General features: G+C 39.4%; 2 protein-coding genes across 7 annotated transcripts in view; one reads left to right on the top strand and one right to left on the bottom strand.

Annotated features, from left to right (window-relative positions):
* Positions 1–1061: 1061 nt before the first annotated feature.
* LOC149068947 (glutamate receptor 2-like) overlaps positions 1062–21625 on the top strand; it is a 159046-nt gene continuing 138482 nt past the window's right edge. For 2 of the 6 annotated variants that reach the window (XM_089250310.1, XM_089250313.1), the window contains exon 1: positions 16167–17564. Coding sequence is in view for 2 of the 6 variants with exons in the window: in XM_089250309.1 (XP_089106435.1) it covers positions 1613–1633 (21 nt within the window). In the remaining 4 variants the exon portion in view is untranslated. Of the gene's footprint in view, positions 1634–16166; positions 17565–21625 lie in introns of those variants that run through there. The other 4 variants (XM_089250308.1, XM_089250309.1, XM_089250311.1 and 1 more) reach the window with 4 other exon arrangements.
* On the bottom strand, positions 11025–12290 carry LOC149068948 (uncharacterized). The gene is made up of 2 exons (XM_089250825.1): positions 12227–12290; positions 11025–12135 (listed from the first exon to the last, which is right to left on the bottom strand). The coding sequence occupies exon 2, from the start codon at positions 12131–12133 to the stop codon at positions 11060–11062; it is 1074 nt and encodes a 357-aa protein (XP_089106951.1). The 5' UTR covers positions 12134–12135; positions 12227–12290; the 3' UTR covers positions 11025–11059.

The following is a 21625-nucleotide window of genomic DNA, read 5'->3' on the forward strand; positions in this document are numbered from 1 at the left end:
AAGTTCTGAAATTTCTTTTTTTTCCTCTCGTCATATGGAACTGATCCAAAGTACAGCTACTAATACTAAACACAGCCATGTATCACACTTTGGCGATGAAAAAAATGGATTCGGGGCCTACCAGAGACCGTCTTACATCAGCACATCGAATTTTGGCTAAGGAATCTTCAGCCACTTCGCGGATTAGCCGGCCAAAGCCTGAAATATCACTTGTTATTTCTGTAAATCGGACTTTGACTAAAACTCTCGGCCAATTCTCTAACTGGCCACACTTCGGAGGACTGCGGCCGTAACATATACAATGAAACGCAATCCTGCCCCTCTTGCGTACAGGTTTGAGTCCCGTATGTACTCGAACCTGTACCCTTACCCCCCCCCCGTTAATACTACTGGCAACTTTCGGCTCTCCCCCCCCCCCCCCAATGTTTTTTTCATGTTGATGGCCTCTGTCAACAGTGACTCCCTAGTTTCTCGGACTCTCTCGATTCGAAGACACGCAGATAAGAGATATAACCATGTTCTATACATACACCACTACAAGAAACATAAGAGTTATTGTTGATTACTCTCATTTCTTTCATGGATTGAAATTATAATAAAAAAAACATGGAGATTTATACACACACAGTAGTAAATATGCGTGGGCCGAAAGAGGTTGTAATGTATACGAAGCGGCCTGCTGTAAATATTACAGAATGGGAGAGAGAGGGAAAAGTGTAAATAAACTTCTCTCACCTGTTTCTTCGTTGAACACATTTCTTGAACGGATGTTTATACTGGACGTAAACACGTCTGCCCTACCCAACAGGCGTTCATCACGATAAAAATTAGAAAAAGTCATGAGAAAAGTGGACGTCACACCAGCGTTTACTTCCTGATGTTTATTCATACGTGTATATTTTTGCTTCTCTTTACTTCACGTCCTCCCTTAACATTTATTTATTAACTTATATGTTTTTTTTTACTTTGAAAATACATCTGTATATAGATGTTTGTATACGCGCCATTTTTTTTTAAATGTCGTATTAACGACAAGCTTTCACTGCTGGTCCTTTCCATCTGAAGCAGAGATGCTTTTTAGCAGTCGACGAGATGCTTCAATAGCAGTTCATAATTCTAATTCAGATGTTTTTGAATCATTGAAATTGAAGCCTTTTTTTCTCTATTTCTTAAAATTGACTGAAATCGATATCTGCTCTTATCGTGTTCCCGGAGAACCAAATGGAGCATGTTTGTGTGTATCGAGCTGGCCTTATATAAGGAATATCACTGTTTAGATACACTCCATTATAGACAAAGTTGGGTGCATCCAGTGATCTTGTGATCAGAGAACCGAATTTCGGCTGTGATTGATATACAAATTGGAACTCGAACTGAAAAAAGCTGAATGAAAAGCTATAATTCCATTCTAAAAGCGAAGTCGTTGAAATAGTAGCGGTAATATGTGACACTCATGAATCTCGTTATGGTGAAGGATGTGGAGCAGTTTGGCCAAACACGAAAGGCGGTGTTTTGTTAATTGCGCGCGATGCTTCCTTGCACTACTTATGCAGCTGAGTGTGATGTGACGTGTGATCTTTCAATCGCAGGAAAGTAGAATCGACATAAATTCATGTTTATTTTTCCTATTCATGTAAGTATATAACAGTTCTTTTTAATTGTAATTTTTTTCCAAAACTGATTCTTGAAGAAACTTGGATGTGTGTGTGTTAACTGTAGTCCTATTTTAATAGGTCATTTACGTAGTATGATAGTTGGTTCATACATTGGCCTACTCGTACACAGTGCTAGCTCGTAGCAAAAAAATTCTTGGGACGCCAAAATTGTTTTGCATTGTATTATACGGGCAGAACCCGACTTCTACATGGGTAAGTGGGGCATGCGTCGACCGCTGGGGTGGTTGAGGTAGTGACGGATTCGCATCGCGTAAACCTGGGTTCGAACCCCACCGGCTGAAGTTGGGTTTTTTATGGTTCTCAAATTCAAGGCGCGAGTCGATCTCCCCGTTGAAAAGTCTCGCCACAGAGAAACAGTTCTACAATGCTAACAAATATTCAATCATTACACTTCACCTCTGAAATATAGATGGCAGTACTGAAAAAATACACATCCCTACATACGTACTCGGACTGTTAGGTACACACATTCATACTTCCGGCACAACTCATTCGGTAGTAAATCGCCCATGGGCGATAGACCGGAGTTGTGCTCGGTTTGAAAGGAAAAGGGGCATTTGTGGTGGACTTCATGATTTTGTAGGGCCTCAAAATTTAAGCAAACTGTATATTCACTGACTAACCAAATACCAATAATTATATTAAAATATATAAAGATATATTAAATATAAGTATATATTATGTTTAAAAAATATATATATTTTTACGTATGGGGTCATTCAAGTATTACGTCAGCATCGAGGGGGGGGAAGAGGTTTCGGATTTGTTGACTTTTGATGACAAGCGGAGGGGGGGGGGGTTTGAAGGTGTCTTACGTCATCAACCACCCCTTTTTGAAGATATGAAATATTCTAAGCTGCTGACGGGGGGGGGGGGGGAGGAGGGAGTCAAAAACGGCTGAAAATCTGCTTACGTAATACTTGAATGGCCCCCTATGTAAAAGATAGAACAAATTTGTCGGAGTTGAACTTGTTTCACATTCCCGCTGGTGCTGCCATCTTCCTTCTATATTTTTAAATAAAGATGGCAAATTCTTGAATTTTCATGCTGTGTGAGTATCGTGTAATAGGTCTCCCTGCTATCTGTGGATAGTTCGTTAACGGAGGTATTTTTCCGAACTCTCTCAAGACATCTATTACCACACCGAGTTTTAAAAAGGGTGACACCAACCAACTTTTTAATTACAGACACATTTCAGAGTCTCCCCTGTACAAAGTTTTTGAGAGTGTTTTTAAAAGGCAAATTAATTGAATGCCTAAATGCGATAAATTTCTTCCCCAAAAACGAATATGGATTTCTGCCCGAGTCTAACACCGAAAATGCTCTAATCTCATTCACTAATTTTACTTATAAAACAGTGTTGTAGACAGCTATAATGAAACAACTGCAATATTTCCTGACATTTCCAAGGCCTTTTATACAGTTAACCACGAAATATATATCACGTAAACTCTGTTCTATTGACATCAGAAGTCTTATGTATGACTTTTTTAAATCATACTTGGCAAACCGACATCATGTAAAAATGAATGGCTTACTTACAACTGTATGTCGATTAAAGGCGGTGTTTTACAGGGGGGAATCTATCTTGGGCCCAATGCTATTCCAGGCGCGGATCATCCCCCCCCCCCCAAGAGAAATTCGAATATAATAATATTACATTCAAGAAATTCGTTGAAAATTATTTGCCGCTGTGGTGGTCGAGTGGTTATAGTGACGTACTCGCGATGCGAGGATCCGGGTTCGAACCCCACAGTGGTGGTCGGCTGAAGTTGGTTTTCTGTGGTTCCCAACTTCAAGGCGCAAATGCGAGCCGATCTCCCCGTTAAAAAGTCTCGCCACAGAGAGCAACAGTCCTACAACGATAAATCATTCAATCATAACACTTCACTCGTAGTTAGAAAAACTGGTGGCAGATGGCAGCACTACACATAACAAGCATTAAAGAGAAACAAAAAAAAAACTTCACGTCAGGTTTCACTACACGTACATTCCCGCATGTACCGATTCGTTGGGGGTTCCGCGGGGTGCATGTGTGGTGTAGCAGTAGTAGGTAGGGCCTCCAAAAAATGGCTCGGGGATCCATGATGTTCTTAAGTCAGCCACCTCGTTGGGCAATTTGCCTGTTGTGGCGTTGTATTTGTATCAATATTTTTGATTATATAAGAAATTCAAGAAAACTGACCAAAAAATAGAGAAATGGGTATTTTTCAAAAAAAAGTCGGAACAAAAAAATCGTAACTGTTCCGGACAATGTGGGAACTCAATTTGTTTTACATGAAAACGGGATAAAAGAGTTTTCTGGTGGCAAAAATAATCGCCTTATCACAGATATTGTACTTTTCAGTTGCCCGAGTTATTAATTATTTTTTAAATAAATGTGGCGACTGATCAAGAACCTGAAGGGAGGGTGGAAACATGAACACATTGTTTCACACGCGTTTTTCAATTGTTAGAAAAGGGACAAATACTTTGGAATCGGAAAAAGAAAATGCGCAGGGTGTCCGGACTAAATGTGTCTACTTTCAAACAACGATTAAAAAAAAATCCCTGATATCACGTAGGGTGACAATAGTAGAAACATTTGGCTGCACAGCTCTGCGTATTTGATGACAAATTTTCTGAAAGCATCATTACGTACGCTGCCATTGTTACGAGCAAACAAAGGAAAAATGACGTCATCATAGGAGAAGGTGCAAATTGTTCTGTTGGGCTATAAATAATCCCTGGTGGCCACACATATCGACTAATACGAATGAAATTCGAGATATAGGTGTTTCCGAGTATGAGCTCGAGAGAGACAGTCAGTGTGTGCCAGCTTGAGAGAGAATGAGAAGAAAAACAAAAATATAGCTCCCGCGGGTTACAGTTACATTAACAAAATTTCGAATAACCCAAATAAACAACACTCACTTTTAAGCATTGCAAAATGATCGACGCAGCAGAAAACCATGAATGGCGTTGAATGACGCTCAGACGGGAACTTCGGAAAATCTGCAAGTCTTCGACCGAACAGTTAGCGCGCCAAGCCCCCTAGTGAAATCTACGTCCTGCACCCACATGTATGGTGTTAAAGGTGCTGTTTCAACGCCGTCCATGTTTTTTTGCTGCCCCGGAGTTTTTATTTTTCCTTCTCATTCTCGAGCTCAGAAACATTATGTAGTATTTCAAATTTCATTTGCATTATGGTTGATTTTTGCGGCCGCTAAGGGCTCGTACATCGGCAGTGTTATTTTACGACCACCCTGCATGCCAGCTCTCATCGACGGCGAACCTGATTTCCACTCTAGGATCAATAAGGCAACATTCCATGTGCCATACTGGGTCAATAAGCAAAAATTTTACCGAAATCATGGCTCAGAAAATCCTCATTAACAATATAAAAATCAATGTGAGGTGCCCGCTTTCGCGTGATAATAGTCATGGGGCCCATTTTTCATGCAAGTAACAAAAGGGAAACACGTGGAAGTGCATCGATTTTTTTTTTTTTACAAAAACTTTTTGAGTGTTTCTTTCGATTTATATATACTTTTCTCATACTTGTAAAATGTAGAAACTGATTGAAAATAGGGGCATTTGATCCGGACACCCTTTATTTCTTACATTCACAGAATTTTTTTGATAACAACAATAGGTTGGGGAGATGATTGTAAACATTTTTATTTAATCAAATCATTTTTTCGACGCTTCAGCGGCACAAAGGTGCTTCTGCACGCTCTCCATAATGTCGATGACAGAAGAAAATCTCTCGTCACCGATCATGCGCCGGTTCTCTTGGAAATCCAAATGCGTGTAATTTTGACAGATGAATTTCGTGGCTTTCGTTTTGATGGCAGACGCACCGGACGAGCCGGCGGCGATCGCCAGACCGATCGCGTTCTCCTTGTCTATTCGCGAGATCAGGAAATCATCGCAAGCGTTTCGCAAGTCCGGCACGTCGTACTTGTCGGCAGCGCGTTGCAACTCGAACGCCAGGGAGACATTCATGTTGTCATCGATGCTTGCGCAGTACATGAAGTCGAGGAGAGCTCTCACTACGTCAGGTTCGAAATCCTGGATCTCCACGCGGCGAGTCCTCTTCTCAGACATGTCGTGTTCGAACATCGCCGCGAACACTTTTGAGCGAGCGCACAGTATCGCGGAGTGAGCTGGAATGTCTTCCACACCTTTGACGGAGATCACCACGTCCGTGGACCTCTTTTGTTTCCACAACACGCCGAGGTCCCTCGCCAAATTTATCAACTGAAACAGTTGCGTTTTGGGTAGCTGATAAGTCACGCTGAAAGATACCGACAGCTTGACTATCCCTCGTAATCGTGCTATTGTGTTTGAGGTGGAACTCCAGAAATTTGCAGGCGACCTACATAACACGTAACCACCACTCGGGCTGATTTCCTTTTTGCTGAATTTGACCGTTGCCGATGCTCTCTTGTCGCTGCAGGTTAGGGAAAACACACACTTCATCACCGTTCCATCAGGTGGAGGTTTGAAAGCTTCGATACTCAGCTCAGGGGAATCAATGAAATCAAATGCAACGTACCAAGACTTGCCCAATCTTTTGTCTCGCGGTTGGAAAAATTCGCTCGAGTATATCTCATCGTTTAACTTCAGGGCAGCGAAGTTTTCTATCGTCCAGCAATAGGTGTCAGTGCCGGAGAAATCGTTGATCTTGTTGAAGCTCATCTCTTCCACCCTGCCGATTTTGACCACTTCCATCGTCGACGAAGCAACGGATTTCTCTAATTGATATCGTGTTAAAATAAATTGACGCTAGAAAGGTTATGTAATGAAATTTAAGAAGTGGAGCAACTTACTGTTTCTACTTAACAGCGACTCCACATAATCAACCGCATCGGTTGGAGCGACTTAAAACAAGGTTTTGGTTTCCTATCACGTGGTGTTGTTTCATAACTACGCATGCACGGCTCTCTTCCTCCCCAAAGTTCGCATTTTTCGTCAGGGTTTTCCTTCTTTCAATAGCCGCAGCGCCATTGTTTATCTGTCTACAAGATAAAACTAGCGCCATCTATAGCTATGGATTGTGGAGACAGTCGATGATTGACTTCCATCCAAAAAAGAATTTCGAATTTCTTCTGGATAAAAATCTTTTTTTTAGAGTGGGGGGGGGGGGAGTCAAATGAAATTTATTAAGACTAAATTATTTATTAAGATTATTATTAAGACTATTAATTGTTTATTACGATTAAATTATTCATTTATTAACAAACAAATAATTATTTATTTTTCATTCCGTGGCACAAATTTAATAAAACTAATTTTTGAATATTTTTGATGTCGAAAACTTTTTAATTCAATTTATTTTTTAACAGTATAATAAATTATTATCGATTAATTTATTAATATATAATCTTCATTGTTTTAGATAAAAAGCTTCTACAGTGGATGGCAACAATAACAAATACAGTATGACAAATATTAAAAGAACTAATTACAAATGATTATTTTCGGAAGAACACAAAAGGGGAAAAAATAGTTAACAGAAATGAACATTTCCATTTGGGAGGGGTTCAAATACAGTCAAACCTCGTTAATGAGTCACTCTTGGGAGAGCAAAAAGATGACTCAGTAAGCGGAGTGACTCGTTAAAAGGAGTAAGCCATAGCTGTGCCAATTCCTGCCTGAGGAGAATTGGGACTTCCCAAAAGTGACCCGGTAAGCGGAGTGACGTGTTAAGCGCGTGACGTACTAACGAGGTTTGACTGTAGTTATGATTAGTGAAATATATATATACTAGCTACAATACCCGGCGCTGCCCGGGTTTTCTTCAATGAGGCTTTTTGGATCATGCGATATCTCCCTCTTTCTTTGAGGGACATGCAAACCGTGTCTAAGTTGACCAATATGGCGACGTCCTGCGCGACTCATGAAATAAACAAATCTAAATTTAAAGAAACGTAGAAATGAATAACCCCCCCCTTTTTTTATGGGTGTAAGGTATTTCGATTCCCTCCCCCTGAACTTCAAGTTATCTATTTCTGCCTGTTTGAGCTTCCAAAAATGCTTAATTAAAGCTGTGGAATTTTTTCGATGCACTTTACGGGGCCCAAAACTAATTTTAAAAACATCCTAAACTATATGAATTTATGCAAATAAATATCAAAAGACAATACGGAGAACTTAATTTTCATGCTTGAGAAGATATAAATAAAAAGTTGAAATCAATGTTATTACATGGATATCAAACTCAAAAGTAGATCCGGCAAATTATTCATATTTTTAATTTTCTGGGCTTCGTATCTCCAAGTGAATTCCATATTTCAAAAATCGAGAAATCAATTTAATTTTTAAAATTATTGATGTGGCAGGAAACCCCCCTCCCACTAAATTTCCGTATTTATGCAGTTAAATCGGCAATTTTAATACTGATTTCTATGAGGATCACCCTTTTCCTGACCCTCAAAGCGATGATGGTGATGATTAAGACGTCTATCTATTCAAAAAGCCTCATTACTGAGAGTATTGAAAATGTGGCAAACCATTAATAAACCAAAGGCATAAACTATTATACATAACTGGCAGCATTAAAGAAGTGACAAACCATTGTAAAGACATAAACACGTCTGAAACTCATCGCTAGGGAACCACGGTAACCAAAGTAAACGTTCGGAAAGTGATTGTTGAGGCCCAAAAATCATTGTTGCCGGACAGTTTTTTGCCCATTTGGGGCATTTGCCTTGGTCTGACGAAATTTTAAAGTAGCCTATCGTTCAAGTCGGGTCCCATTTGGTATATATGCAAAATTTGGCGACGATCGATCTAAAATTGTAGATTTGTATAGAGAACACACACACACACACACACACACACACACACAGACAGAAAATCAATTTTATATACATAGATGTTAGCAAAAAAAAAAGTTATCAAGTGGAGTGATTCATTCCACAAAAAGATCTCTAAAGGATATTATATCAGACAGCAAATGGGAAAGACAGTTTAGTTTTTGCTCACAAAATTTGAGAAAGGCAATAAAAGAGATTGCATGGCTGGGTGTACCGAAATACCTGCATCTAAATGAATTGTAAGCTGAACATGCCATTAGTACGTGAGCCCAGGTCTCAAATTCATTGGAATTACAATATGTACATGGCACCTGCGGATTGATTTCAAGGACTCTCCCGTTTATGAATAGCCTATTTGCACCAAAACGAATTTGCATGAGAGTTCTTTTAAATTTAAGCGGAATATTGTAGTCAGTGAGGTGGCTCTCAAGCCAAAAATTCATTTTAAGTTGTTTGTAGTGGGGTGGATTATTTAGTAATGAACAATACTAATAAATCTTGAATTTGTAGGTACCACTAAATAATCTTTTCTCATTTATTTTTAATCACAAAACCATTGTGTTGAACAAGAAATTGAAATTTTTAAAATATATTTCTTAACCTTAAAAATTTTTTTTTGTTTGATCGTCTGGGGGAAGGGGGCACGAGTCCTCTCCCCCCCCCCACCCGCGTACGTCTCTGATCCCATTAATATGCGTTAGGAGGGCAGAGCTGACGAAATTTTGCTGCCCGGGGGGGGGAGGTCAAAAATGGCTTTTGTTTTTATAAAAGCAAAAATAACATCCATTAATTGTTGCAATGAAACTCTTCCGTTCAATTATACTTTCTTTGTTGACATATGGAGCACCGGTCTGGTCGACAGGCTACATTGATGAATTCGAACACATTTTCGATTTTTATGTGAAAAAATTTATTGCGTTTGCCATCAGTTATACCTGGTTATATGCTCCGAATCGAATTGGGACAGCCGCGAGTGGTAATAATACTGAAAAAATTATTGATGAATTTTTTTATAGATTCATTCTATTCATGAACAATGCAAGATTTCCTAAGTTATGTCTTATCAAACTCCTTAATAACTATTCAAGTACACCCGAAAACATCAAAAATAGCCGGTTATCTTCAGTGTGGAAAATTTCCGATGATACCGGCTTCGGCTACTTTAAATTGATTAATTATCCCATTGTTCACAAGCAGCATCTCCCATTTCTAATGGACACACTAATTTAACAGAGTAGCCAATTAGATATGCGATTTCTTCACACATGTAATGGCTCCACTTTTTACCGCACCGTTAAAAATAATTTTGGAGTTGAGGACTACCTATTGAACACATCTAAAATTACGTACAAAAGAAAACTAATACACACACAATAGCGTTTTGGAAGTAACTATGTTCTGATTAATGACTTTTTTTTAACTATAAATTCTGATACTAGCTGTACATATTGCAATTTAAATATACTAGAAACTTAGAATCACGTGTTTTTTGTAGTTTTCGAATAAATAGCATTTTTTTTATTTTGTTAAAATGTTATGGCAAAGATGTTATAGGCAATAATTCCTTTATCATTTCATGCATAGATTCTAGCTACTCGAAAGACATCTGCGTGTAAATAATAGGGAAATTAAGCTCTATGAAGTGAAAGGTCAAACAGAAAAAAACTTGATTCGTGATTCAAAACCATTAAAAACCCTTAAGTCAATTTAGAGTTCCGTTCAATTTTAGAAAATGAATTGATAAGCATACTTTGCAGCAAAAAACGTTCTGGTAATGTTTGGACATTCACCTTTGGGTTTCTTTAGTAGAAATGTTTGGACATTCACCTTTGGGTTTCTTTAGTAGAACATTTATTTCATTTTGTCTGAAATTTTTCGTGGCACACTTACGATCCTCTCACGGCACACCGATTGAAAACGCCCTATCAAAATATCAAACATAAAAATACCAAATATATCAAAATACCAAATATATCAAAATACCAAATATATCAAAATACCAAATATATCAAAATACCAAATATATCAAAATACCAAATACACATTATAAAATTTTTTAGGGAGTCGAATTGTGCCATTTCAGAGGCATAAAATCTTTTCTGTAGCATATATTTCAGAAAAAAAAAAATCATTTTCCTCTCTTCAGTTTTGTGCATAAAAAGATAAAGGAACTCAATTTGATTTTCACGGAAGAGGAAACACAGATTCTTCTTGTCGCAGAAATAATCGTCTGATCAGAGATATTGTACTTTTCATCTCCCCGAAACTCTGAATCAGATATTTCTTCGTATTATTATTGTTTAAATACCATAAATGTGGGTGTGACTAATTGAGAATAGGTGGGGGGGGGGGGGAAATTGTGTGCCTGAACACATTATTTCACGCATACGCACGATTTTTGATCGTTTTCATACAGTACAAATAGAACTATAGAAAAATGATACAAAATCGAAAATATTTTACGTTCATAGAATTTATGTATTATTTTACAATTCATTCATTTTAATTGTGCTATTGAAAAAGCACGAAATAGGAAAATATCACTTTTTCGATCACAATATGGGTGTTACTCCAAAAATTTCATTTTCTCCACGCTTCGGCGGCATAAAGGTGCTTCTGCAGGCTCTCCATAATGTCGATGACAGCGGAAAATGTCTCGTCACCGATCATGTGCCGGTTCTTTTGGAAATCCAAATGCGCGTAATTTTGACAAATGAATGTCGTGGCTTTTCTTTTGATGGCAGACACACCGAACGCGTCGGCGGCGATCGCCAGACCGATGGCGTTCTCTTTGTCTATTCGCGAGATCAGGAAATCGTCGCAAGCGTTTCGCAAGTCCGGCACGTCGTATTTGTCGGCAGCGCGTTGCAACTCGAACGCCAGAGAGACATCCATGCGGTCATCGATGCTTGTGCAGTACATGAAGTCGAGGAGCGCTCTCACTACGCCAGGTTCGAAATCCTCGATTTCCACGCGGTGAGTCCTCTTCTCCCACATGTCGTGTGCGAACACTTTTGAGCGAGCGCACAGTATCGCGGAGTGAGCTGGAATGTCTTCCACACCTTTGACGGAGATCACCACGTCCGTGGACCTCTTTTCTTTCCACAACACGCCGAAGTCTCTCGCCAAATTTAACAGAAATAGCTGCTTTTTGAGTTGCTTAAATAATACTTTATAAGTCACGCTGAAAGATACAGAGAGCTTGACTATAAATACTTGTAATTCTTGTAATCGTGTTATTGTGTTTGTAGCGGAACCCCAGAAATCCGCAGCCGACCTACATAACACGTAACCATCACTCGGGCTGATTTCATTTTTACTGAATTTGACCGTTGCCGATGCTCTCTTGTCACCGCAAGTTATGGAAAACACGCACTTTATAAACGTTCCATCTGGTGGAGGATGGAAAGCTCCGATACTCAGCTCAGGAGAACCAATGAAATAAAAAGCAACGTACCAAGACTTACCTAATCTTTTGTCCCGAGGTTTGAAAAATTCACTCGAGTATATGTTGTCTTTCAACTTTAGGGCAGAGAAGTTTTCTATCGTCCAACAGTAGGTGGCAGTGCCGGATAAATCATTGATCTTGTTGTAGCTCATCTCTTCTACCCTGCCGATTTTGACCACTTCCATAGTCGACGGGGCAGCGGACATTTCTAATTCATATATATATATATATATTACTTCAATTGATGCTAAAAAGTTCATATAATGAGATTTAAAAGCAGCAGCAAGTCACATACGCACACACAGAACCTAGGACAAGCCAAACCAGACAGAATAAGCTCTTGTTCCAAGTCGCAGCTCTGCACAAAATGGCTTCTGTAGAAGCGACTAAAAACGAGGTTTTGGTTTGCTATCTCTTGTTGGCGGTTCACACTACGCATCTTCTGGTTTGTTCCTCTTATTTTCGCTTGGGCTCTCTTTCCTTCCCCTAGCATGCACTGTAAGCGCACCCATTGTTTTCCGCTATACTACAAGATTAAGCCAGCGCTATCTGCAGCTATAGATTGTGCTGATTAATTCGGCGTTCCCCCCGAAAAAAAAAAAAAAAGAGTTTCGCCTCAAAAAGACTAACTATTTAAAATGATGAAGATAAGAAAGAGACACCTGGCTTTTATTAGTATTCGTTCAGTCATAGAGCAGTGGGCGCCGCATCGAGCCACGGTGTTTTGCGGACCCCACGCTCACTGCGATGGACATGGGGGGAAAAAATGCAAATTAAAATTTCTTGTAGTAGAATAAACATAATACGCGTGAAGGTCACACTATACACGTTCTTGCATTCGTTAGAAATTCCCCAGCGAAATGGGTTCCTGATGCATTGAGGTTGAGTAGTAGTAGTGGTTAAACAAAGTGACTGAGCTTCAAATGTGGTAAGCTAAAAATTAGGAACGATGTGACAACACGATGTGACACACGATTCAGGACGATGTGTTAAAAAAAGTTGTTCAACCGTGTCGGTAATAAAAACCAGAGACAGAGAGAAATCAAATGGATGCAATGCAGCGATTCAGCGTTGTTTCTGAGCTTTAACGCTGCGCACGCACATGTTTAACAAATAAATCAGCGAATGTTTCAACTACTAAAAAAATTCCGCACAGCAAAAATTGATTGTTGCAACTTTGCATCAAACATAGAAGTATAGCAACCGGCATTATAAGGCGCATAAAGTTTACAGCATGTCCCACTTGGTCTAGTGATTATTATATACAGGGTGTTCTGTTAATGGACCAACAAACTCAGAGGATTGTTAGTAGGCATCAAGAGGAACGAAAACTGCGTGGTGTCACCAACCACGTTGAGAGGGTGAAAATCGCGAAAAACCAACGCAGGCTCCGAGTCTAGAGGAGACGAAAGGTGGATGTCAGTTGATCGCTGAATGCGTTCGTTGGTTCGCACATTATATGTGACGTAAGCAGCGTCGTGAAACGCATGCGCTGTGGTAGGATCAAGCGCTGCGGCAGACATCAAAAGCATACCCGGTGTCTTCGAGCGCGTCCGGGAATCGTTTTTACATCGTTGCAGACTGCGAAATGACGTCATCGGCATCCACTTCCAACAACTCTTACTATAATTAATCAAATAAATCTTTTTGTAGTTATTATTGTACTTTTAGGGAAAACTTTAGATGGAGAAACACTTTAAGAGGTGATAGTACACACCAATACAAACAATTGTCATTAAAGAATGTGCATGGTCTAACACGGAATTCAAACGCACCAGCGCGTTTCGAAATGGCCGCTCCTCAAACGTTAAAACGGAATTCCTGTTGAAATTTATCAAATCTGCGTCGCATGCATCAGACCGGGAAACAAGAAAAGATCCCGTTTCGCACGGCTGCCGATGCAAGCTCGCAAATGATTTCGGATTGGACAACCACCTGTGGGGAAAACGCTCACCGTGCATTCGTGCTGCCTCTGTGATACTTCCGTTTGCACCTCAGTAAATAAAATGCATGTCTGTGCTTTTTCAGTATTATTAAAGTGCGCCATTATCTCGTGCTTTACAACTGTTAGAACGGTTGCACGCTGGAATAACTTCACAGGGCTGTCATCCGCGCCTTTTAGTCACCGTGACGCAGATTTGCATACGGTTGCCTCTTCTTCCCCATGTTGCATTTGCACGCATGGTGCTCTTTTTCTCCCGATAAATTTCAACAGGAATGCCGTTTTAGCGTTTGAGGAGCGGTCGTTTCGAAACGCGCTGGCGCGTTTGCGTTTCATGTTAGACCATGCATTCTTCGATTAAAATTGTTTGTATTCGTGTGTACTATCACCTCTAAGTTTTTTCTATCTTTTCTGAATCACTCTTGTATAATAACAAATATTTTATCCTGATGATTTTGATTTTACTAAGCGGCTGATCTTTATAACTGTGGAATCAAAAGCTGAAATTGCAGAATACATATTTCCGAAGGAAAATTCTATCAACATAATTCTATCAAGTGAAAATATGATGATGTTCTCTGCATTGATGAATTTATACTTTTATTAATAAGAAATTTATTGAATTTTCTGGACTTGATTGTTCCACAAACGGGGTTGCAGTTCCCTTTACGGTACTCGAAAAATACTTTAATTGCCAATAATGGCGATAGACTGGAGCTGTACTCGAAGGAGGAAAACCACTTTTCCGAGTTCCCAGTTTCTTTTGTAGCGCACTTTATGGTCAATTTCTTAAGGATTGTGTATTTCTAAAAACAAAATTAACCCCTTCACGTACAGACTTTTGGCAACAAATTTGGATGATCCAACTCCCATCTCAAAAAGTGTCTCCGCAGAGAGCAGGAATACATTCAATATCATAATTTACATAACACAAGAATTCAAGCATTCGTCACATTTACTTGAAATTATGGAAGAATTTTAGAATTCGTCAAATTGGAGTTATTTCGGGGAGAAAATGCGTTAAATCAGACTTCATAATATTTGGTTCAGACTCCGGCTCACAAAAGTACAATTATTTAAATAATAAATCTTATCACGACAATGGGACTGATTTATCATACTTACCAACACAAAATGGGGACTATGCGTTATGGTTATGTAAATAAATAACATTATGAATTTAGTACGATTTATGATGACGCTGGAGTTATTATCCATAATCCCCGGTAAAAGTGAACATGGTAAAATATTGGGAAATTTATCAAACTTTTCGAAAAGGTCGTCGATTATGCATTAAAACTGGTTATTATGTAAAGCAACCACATTATCAAATTTACCATAACGTATGCACATAGATATATAGGTCAACCGCCCACTTCCCTGATGTTGAGGAGGGGGGGGGGGAAGGGGAGGGGGGCGTGTCTCCACCCATGTACTAGTGCAGGAGGGGCCAACCCGTCTCTGATCCCACCAATATTAGGATTCAGAGGGGCAGAGCTGATGAAATTTTGCTAACAAGGGAAGGGGGTCAAAAATGGCTAAAAATTTGTTTACGTAATACTTGAACGGCGCCTTATCGAAAACAATCTTGATCATGGCGCGGCTTGGGAAAAGGTTGGCCACCCCTGTACTAGTGCATCGTAAAAGACCTAGATTCTCGGATTCTCTGGATTCAGTGACGCGTTCTAGCTGAGAGATAATCTTATTTTTCCACACTCTCGCACACAACACATCACTAGAAGAAACAGAGGAGTTCTTGTTGATCACTCCCTCTATATCCTTCATCAGGTGAAAAATACGAAAAAAAAAACAACCTCTGGAAAAACAGTAGCAAATATGTGCGTGGGCCGAAGGAGGCCGTTATGGATCCCGCGCGGCCTGCTGTAAATATATTAAGGAATGAGATAGAATAAATAAACACTCCTCACCTGCAGTTGCGAACATAGTATTTCTTTAACGGATGTTTACACTGGACGTAAACACGTCTGCCCCTCACAACACACCTTCACCACAGCGATGGAAATTAAAAAACATAAAAAGCAGTTAAAAGTGGACGTCACCGGTTATTTATTTGAACATGTTTATATACATTCACATGTTCTATCTTCTCCCTTTACTTCAAAAACCACACATACACTTTCGTCATGTCCTCCTCAAATATTTATTTATTTACATTATTCTGGGGTTTTTTTTTCCCCTTTGAAATTTATGTGTATAAAACTTTATGGAAGCGCCATCTTTTTTCAAAACGTATACAGCAAACTCTTTTAGTATGTATTTTCCAGCCGAAACACAGATGCTTACACGCATTCAACGAGATTTTCCCAACTTGAATAGGAATCCGGTGCAGATTTTATTGTGTTTTTCAGTATTTATTCTGTTTCTGAAGTCTTGAAGGATCCAAACAAGGACTGCGTAACTAGTCTCAAATGTATTTTGAACCATGAATGGTGACAAATAGGAGCTAACAAAGTTCTGGACATCGTATTCTGGTGGAATTCTGCAGTGGTGTGCAAATCCATTTACATGAATTCGATGCAATTCGTCAAGTCGATGTACAAGAAACCTGCATCCACCCCAGTGGTCATCTGATTAAGCTGAGGCCCCGCTCGTGTTCAACAGGGCAATAATACGCTCCAAGGGTGGGTCGCGGGTGAGTAGCGTGGCTTCTTCACCATTGGCAATGATAGTCTCAGAGGTATTAGAAGAACGGTCGAAGAGTACTTTCAGAACGACCAGGATTTGACCCCCTCCAGGTCAAAGGAGCCGTCCTCCCTCCCGATCTTCCAATCCATCGGTTACAAATTGATGGCCGAAGAACGCCAACAGTCACTTCCAGAGTCAAACATTCACCAACAAACATTGGGCCTTGTGTAGCCAACCCATGCCACTTGTACTTTACTACAGCAGAAGGAGACAAACATCGGAAGTGAACATTTGTGAATGACTATCGGGCCAGCATGGACACGAAAATTAACCCTAGTATTAGCAAAACAAATTCCCGCTGTGAAAGACACGAGTCCGAATCCCAGCTGACGGATTTCCACTTACCATATATGTGCCTCGTAAACATTCCTCTGAGGAATTTCTAATATATTGGTACATGCCGGAACAAGTATTGTGTTTGTGTTTGCTTGGCCTAACGCATTTATGTTCTCGTAGTTACTTCGTTTCGTGTTTTACTGGAGCTGCCACCTGTCTTCCATATGTTGAAGTGAAAATAGCGAATGCCTGAATTTTCATGTTATGTAAGTATCGTGTTGATGGTTTGCTTGCTTTCCGCGGACAGAGTCTAATGGAGGACTGCATGCAATGGACTCTGAAATGACTAGGAATTCCAGTTTGGAAAGATTAAATAGATCGGAATGCATCAAGCTATCAAAGGTAATCTTTAAATGTGACTTTTATTGACAGGGGCTGATCAATGATCCCCAAGTAAGAAATCGAGCCCAAGACCACGCAGGACTCCTTTGAATTTTTGAGTGACCACCACGTTTCTAATGAACAACAGGGTGAAAATACTATACATTGCCTAAGATTCTGAACAGGTACAGTATCGTGGATAGTATATGATAGATATGGATAATCTGATCAATGCGGTAATGTCACCTGGTTGAGATATCTCCTGTACTGGACTGTGACCCAAAACATTGGGATCGACATGATCGCGCAAACACTCTAATTCCCCCATTCAGGTAAGCAATGTTTTGTTTTTTTTTCATTTCGGAAAAAATATTGGATTTTTTTTATCAATTACCAGCACATATTAATATTTGTGTCTTGGAGTTGGTTGTTTTACATTAGGGCAGGGATATGGTGCTCGCTCGTTTCCGATTATGCGAATCCGCACCGTTACGCGGATTGGTTAAAAAACCCTGATATTTAGGGCCCTTTCACACGGAGCGGATGCGGATGCGGACGCGGATGCGGATGCGGGTCCGGAAGAAGTTTTAACAATTGGGATATACTGCGCCTTTCAGACGAGCCGAAAAATCTCCGCACCTAGGAAATGTTCATGCGGGTCCGGACGTCGTCCGCATGTGTCAAAACCTAAGTGCGGGCTCCGCATCCGCACATAGAAGTTTTGACAATAGGTTTATTCGGGGCTATTCAGACGATGCGGATGCGGAGCGAATTCGTCCGCATCTTTGGGTACTTTTTGAAGGTGATTTTTCACGGAATTTTTTTTAATTATTTGCCATAATGATAAAATGACCATCATAAAACACCATATGATGGTCCCTGCTCATTAATATAATGTACCTACATACGTCTATCCCTTTGTTTCGTTCTGAGATTGAGATATAGCAACTTTAACTGCCTTTTGTCCATACTTTACAATTTTATACAATAAAACCTGCCAACAACGGCCACTGACGGAACAAAAATGATAAGCCGTTCTGTGCATTACGAATATTTAACTGACTACATACTTTAATAACTTTTAAATTTAATTTAAAAATTTTAATTTTTTTCTTTTTAAATTTTTTAAATTATTTAAAAATATAAATATCTGAAATATTATTTTAAATATTTGTTATTTTTTTAAATTTTTAATCTGTTAATTTTTTTAAACTTAAAAAAAAAATACTTTTATAAACAACGTTATCCCCGTACGACGTTGGCATATATGGTATTTTGCGCTTGATGGGGGTTTTTAGTGTGTGCGCCTGTTTGGTCATTATGAGGCAATAATCCCTGGTAACTACGGTATTCGGGTGTGTCCAGCTTCTACCGTCGCTTTAATGGTGTTCGTAACGGTTTTTTCAACGGCTTTCTGTGCAAGTCAAGATGGATTCTTGCAATATCGCTGGTTCTAATACCAGTGATACTTTGTGTGTGCTGTGATCGACCAGTATTTCTTCCCCCTCCCCAGTGCATACGTCTGCCCCATATTTTCCCTTTTTATAGGTTTCTGAATGCACTTGGATAGCGTGGATTTACAGCTGAAAGTGAAACAACGACACGCATTGACAGTGTGAATCCAGGAGACGCTTCGACTATCATCGACTTTTTGTTCGAGTTGTGGTCATCAGTGGACAAAAAGAACCCTCAACCTGTTTTGTATTTCAGTGTCGCGGATCGATCTGTGTTTTTCCGCTATCTACGGTTGTTTCTTTTGGGTGAGATATGTATGTTGTGAAGTGAAACCCGGTCCAGACCAGAGACGTGGCTCATCAGGGGTAAGTCTTTGCTTTTTGAGTGCTCACTTAAAATGCCCCTTCGTTGTCCCTATGCCGATCCGGCGGCAATCGCTGAAATTGTGGCTTTTCGCCGGATGGCAGAGAGTTTCGTTTTCGAGGGGAATCATAATTTTGAGACACTGACAGAGAAATTTCTGCCTTGGATTGAAAACATGTATGATTTGAGTAACGATGGCATTAGTGATGAATGTTCTGTGGTTGATCAATTGCAAAATCTTATAACATATTTTGTTGAGTTCAAAATGTCACATAACAATGATACTGTACTCAAAAAACTAATTAGTACAGGTTGTTTATTTTTTGGAGATCTTGAGGGTATTGATTGTGTTCATAAGCTGTCTAACAGCTTTAAGAAAACGCCTGTAAACTTGGTAACTGATCCTGGTCCCAAGTGTGCTAAATCAATTCGTAAGAGTAAGAAGGTAATGGCTGATAATTTATGTGTTAAAAACTCTGCTACAGGTAAAGAATTTGTGCATGGAAATGTTTCAAAGATAAATGATAAGGTAATCAGCCCAAATAATATTTATGATTGTGTCAAATCAATCGATAATTCTGTATATTTATGTGATAAAAATGACTTTAATTTTGAAAAGAGTGTCAATGATATGAAACCATGTGATAATGTTAAGATGGTATTAATTCATGATGCATATATCAACAAATCGAACGAAAATGTTATCAAATCAGTTAATGGTTCCATGTATGTATCAAACAGAGTTATTCATGATAATGATCATGACAAGTGTGGTGTAAATGAAAAGCTAGCATTTGATAATGATAATAGTAACCCAAAAGTCAATGTTAACAATACAGATGTTGTTGATGCTATAATTCTGGGTAATGTGGTCTGTAATGATGAACATGGTATCAATGATGTCAATGTAACCGATTGTTTGGTAAAAGAACTTGTCATGAATAATAATGTCACACTACTACCTAATTCTGATGTTGAGAAATTGGGTAAATTTGTTACTATCAGTGAAGGTTGTGATGATGATGCCAACATATCTGATAATTTGGTGAAGGCCTCAATCAATGGCTTCAGTAAAAAGCGTCATATTTCAAATAAATGTAAATCACGTAAGCATAATGAAGCCCTTAAAAAGAAGTTGAAAAGATGTGTGTTATCCAAACTTGTGTCATCTCAATGCCCAGTGCCGAATGAGTGTGATAAGCCTCAGCAAAAACGATCGGACACTGATACTGATTGCATCCGGCACTAGTAAATAGGATCACCAAGGAACTTTCCGACTGTGTTAAGTTATCTAATTCAACGGCTAATCCAGTTTTGCCATCTGTAACTGGAAATTCAGTGATCCCTGACGAAGGCAATGGCAACGAAAAAAGCAGATTCAACGTGGGAAAATTGAAAACCAAGAACTCTAAAAGTGACAAGCATGCTAACAAAAATATCACTGTTGCCAAGGCCCCTCCATCTAATGCATGTATGGCAAAAACTTCAGATCGTTATCTGCCGTCTCTTCAATCCAGGATCTCGAAAGAGAAACCGGATCCAGCACTTGGTTCCATGGTCACAACTGACGAGCCAGATAATCAGCCAAAATTGACGAAGTCACAGAGATCAAAAGCTAGAAAAAAGGCAAAAAAGATGTCTACAAGAGCAAATGAGGTGATGCTCTCCACGGGAAATAACAACTCCACTGGAGCTACTGCTACCCCCATATTTGAAGATAAATCAACAAATGAGTTTGCAATCGCTTCAACAAGTCATCGAAGTCCAGTGAGAGACTCAGGTGGGGTTGGAGAGTGCAATGCAGAGTCGGATTCAGTGGAACCGAGTAGGGTAGAATCTAGAATTGACAATGATTATCCTAATGGTGACAACGATGAATTCACTCAAGTCAACAGAAGACGAAAAAAAGTTAATGTACCCCAAATTGTCTTATCCTCTTGGGGATCCAACTGGCTTGCAACCTTTCGAGATATAAAAAACAATTGTGAATTTGCTCCAGTGTCTAAAACGACAGAGAAGAACATTCTGTTAAATTTATTTAGTGAAAATGATCACAGGAACGTCACAAGGTTCTTGGACGATAACAGGTTCGAGTATCATACGTACCAAATGAATAGTGAAAGGTCCTTAAAATTCGTAATACGTGGTCTACCAGCAAATGTTAACCACTCTGACATCACTAATGACTTATCAAAACAAGGATTCGATGTAATAAAAGTATGCAATCTCAAAAACTATACTTCAGGAAGAGTACTCCCGCTCTTCTTGGTGGAAGTTCCGATCAACTCTAAAGAAATTGCCAACTTGGTCGACATCGACGGGGTTCCAATAGAGATTGAAAGATACAGAGGAAATCGTTTTCCCTTGCAATGCAGGAACTGCATGAAATTCGGACATACAAGTTATTTTTGCCATAATCAAGCCATATGCGCATTTTGTTCAGAAGGACACAGTACTAGAAGCTGCTTGGTTAAGGGAGATCTGAACAAGATAAAGTGTTACTTCTGTGGAGGCCCTCATACAGGAACGTATTCTAAGTGCCCTGCCAGACCTGCTTCCACAGGTGAATCTGGAA

The sequence above is a fragment of the Pholcus phalangioides genome, unplaced genomic scaffold, assembly GCF_987345545.1.
Source record: "Pholcus phalangioides strain wild (caught in Gottingen) unplaced genomic scaffold, Ppha-v1.0 ptg000024l_1, whole genome shotgun sequence".
Lineage (NCBI taxonomy): Eukaryota > Metazoa > Arthropoda > Arachnida > Araneae > Pholcidae > Pholcus > Pholcus phalangioides.